This window comes from Heliangelus exortis, chromosome 3 (genome assembly GCF_036169615.1).
Source record: "Heliangelus exortis chromosome 3, bHelExo1.hap1, whole genome shotgun sequence".
Lineage (NCBI taxonomy): Eukaryota > Metazoa > Chordata > Aves > Apodiformes > Trochilidae > Heliangelus > Heliangelus exortis.
This window is the reverse complement of record NC_092424.1, coordinates 33,325,178-33,327,323: the sequence shown is the minus strand read 5'-3', so window position 1 is coordinate 33,327,323 and position 2,146 is coordinate 33,325,178. Positions and strand designations below refer to the sequence as shown.

The following is a 2,146-nucleotide window of genomic DNA, read 5'->3' as shown; positions in this document are numbered from 1 at the left end:
AGCGGCTCAGCCCTTTTAAATCCAACATGGCCGCCGCCGTCGCCTCGGCCCCTCCGGCAGGCGCGCGCCACCTCGCGGCGTCCCCGCCGGCTTCCAGCGCACGACCCCGCGCGCCACTTCCGGCGGACACTCCGCCCCCACCTCGCTTCCCCCTGACCCCCCCTCCCTGCCCCGCCTCCCCCCCCTGCCTCCCCCCCCGACAAACATGGCGGCGGCGCTCTGCCGCGCCTTCGGGGGCCTTCTGCTGTCGGCGGCGCCGCGACGACCCCGGCTCCCCGCCTTGCCCCGCGTCCCGCCGCTCGTCCCGCCTCCGGGAGGCGCGCTGGAGGTTGCCCGCCGCGGGCTGGGCGTCTCGGCGCCGCGCTGCACCACCGACCCCATGTGGAAGTGCCGGGTCAAGTACACGGTGCGGCCCGTGGGCATGAAGAAGACGGGAGGACGCGACCACACAGGTGAGGGGGCTGAGGGCTGGCAGGGCCCCGCGGCAGGGGCCGGAGGGGCGGGTGTGGGCCCCGCCCGCAGCCGCTCTCCTGTCCCGCAGGGCGCATCCGAGTGCGGGGGATCGGCGGGGGACACAAGCGGCGCTACCGCATGATCGACTTCCAGCGGCTGCGCTACGAGGAGGGGGCCCCGCAGCAGCCCTTCACCGAGAAGGTCATCAACGTCCGATACGACCCTTGCAGGCGAGTGAAGGGTACGGGCTCGGCCCCGGGCGGTGATGCCTGTGGTGAGCTCCCCTTCGCCCACCGTGGGTTCCCCGTGCAGGTCGGCTGACATCGCCCTGGTGGCCGGCGGCAACCGGAAGCGCTGGATCATTGCCACGGAGAACATGCAGGCGGGGGACGTTATCACGAACTCCTCTCACATCGGCAGGATGGCAGGTGCATGCCCGGGCAGCCACGCTGACCCTGCTTGAGGGTGTCGGCTGTTCCTTGCCCAGCTCATCGGCTTCTCTTTTCCAGTGTTGGCCAACGAAGGGGATGCCTACCCACTCGGGGCTCTGCCTGTCGGCACACTGATCTGCAACCTGGAGAGCCACCCTGGGAAGGGAGCGCAATACATCCGGGCAGCTGGTACAGCTCTGGGCAGTGAACTCACTGTCTGTAACCAGATTTGGCTTAGCACAGACAGAGAGGGAAATCCGGGGGGGGACTGGTGTGGCCAGTGACAGGGAGTTGCTGTCGTCTCTTTTCCTCCCTCTTGGGGTGCAAAACAGCCCTCCAGGGAGGTGCGGGCAGCTCTGCCCTGTTGCTTCCTGGTGACGCCTTGAGGCCATGAAGAAGTGCTGCTGGAGGGGCAACAGCGGGGTCTTTGGGGAGTTCCCAGCATGAGGGTGTACTCACTACAGGGTGCTCAGTAAGCAGGGCAGCTGTCTCCTCTCTTTTTGTCCACTTCAGGGACTTGTGGGGTGCTGCTGAGAAAAGTGAATGGGACAGCCATCGTGCAGTTGCCCTCCAAGAGGCTTATGCAGGTAGAGGAGTCATGCTGTCCCTGACCCAACCATCTGCAGCTCTGCATCCCCAGGGAGACCTTGCAATTCTTCTCTGTCCCCTAGGTGCTGGAGACCTGCGTGGCCACAGTGGGCCGTGTGTCCAACGTTGACCACAACAAGCGGGTGATCGGGAAGGCGGGTCGGAACCGCTGGCTTGGCAAGCGCCCACACACAGGCTTGTGGCATCGAAAGGGTGGCTGGGCTGGCCGCAAGATCAAGCCTCTCCCACCCATGAAGAGTTATGTCAACCTGCCAAGAGTTGGAGTTCAGCAGTGATGCTGGGGGTCAATAAATCGTTCTTCACACCACTGCTGTCATGTTAATGCTGCTTTTTCTGCACGGTGCCTCAGAGGTGCTTTCCTCACAGGAGGACACCTTTGGCTGTGTTCAGCCACCAGTGGGGGTTGGATTGCCGGGAAAATGAGTGTGGGTTTGTGGGCTGCCTTGGCTTGAAGTGGGTGAGGGGTCTTGCTGTGCTCGGAGGGCAAACATATCCAGCCTGGCAGCCGGGTGCCTCCCTGACCTTCAGCTTACAGAGCTGCAAGGGCAAGTGGGCAGCTCTGCGGAAGGGCAGGAAGGTGCCTGCCAGCCAGGGCGACCTGTTGTGCCGCTGGGGATCGCAGACCTCGGCATCGGTAACGTCCTTGGTGCTCC

At 65.0% G+C, this 2,146-nt stretch overlaps 1 protein-coding gene across 1 annotated transcript; it reads left to right on the top strand.

The window, feature by feature from the left end:
- The first annotated feature begins 174 nt into the window (after nucleotides 1-174).
- MRPL2 (mitochondrial ribosomal protein L2) lies at nucleotides 175-1,800 on the top strand. Its single transcript, XM_071739993.1, has 6 exons — nucleotides 175-452; nucleotides 542-683; nucleotides 766-881; nucleotides 963-1,073; nucleotides 1,398-1,471; nucleotides 1,556-1,800. The coding sequence occupies exons 1-6, from the start codon at nucleotides 206-208 to the stop codon at nucleotides 1,766-1,768; spliced, it is 903 nt and encodes a 300-aa protein (XP_071596094.1). The 5' UTR covers nucleotides 175-205; the 3' UTR covers nucleotides 1,769-1,800.
- The last annotated feature ends 346 nt before the right edge of the window (nucleotides 1,801-2,146 follow it).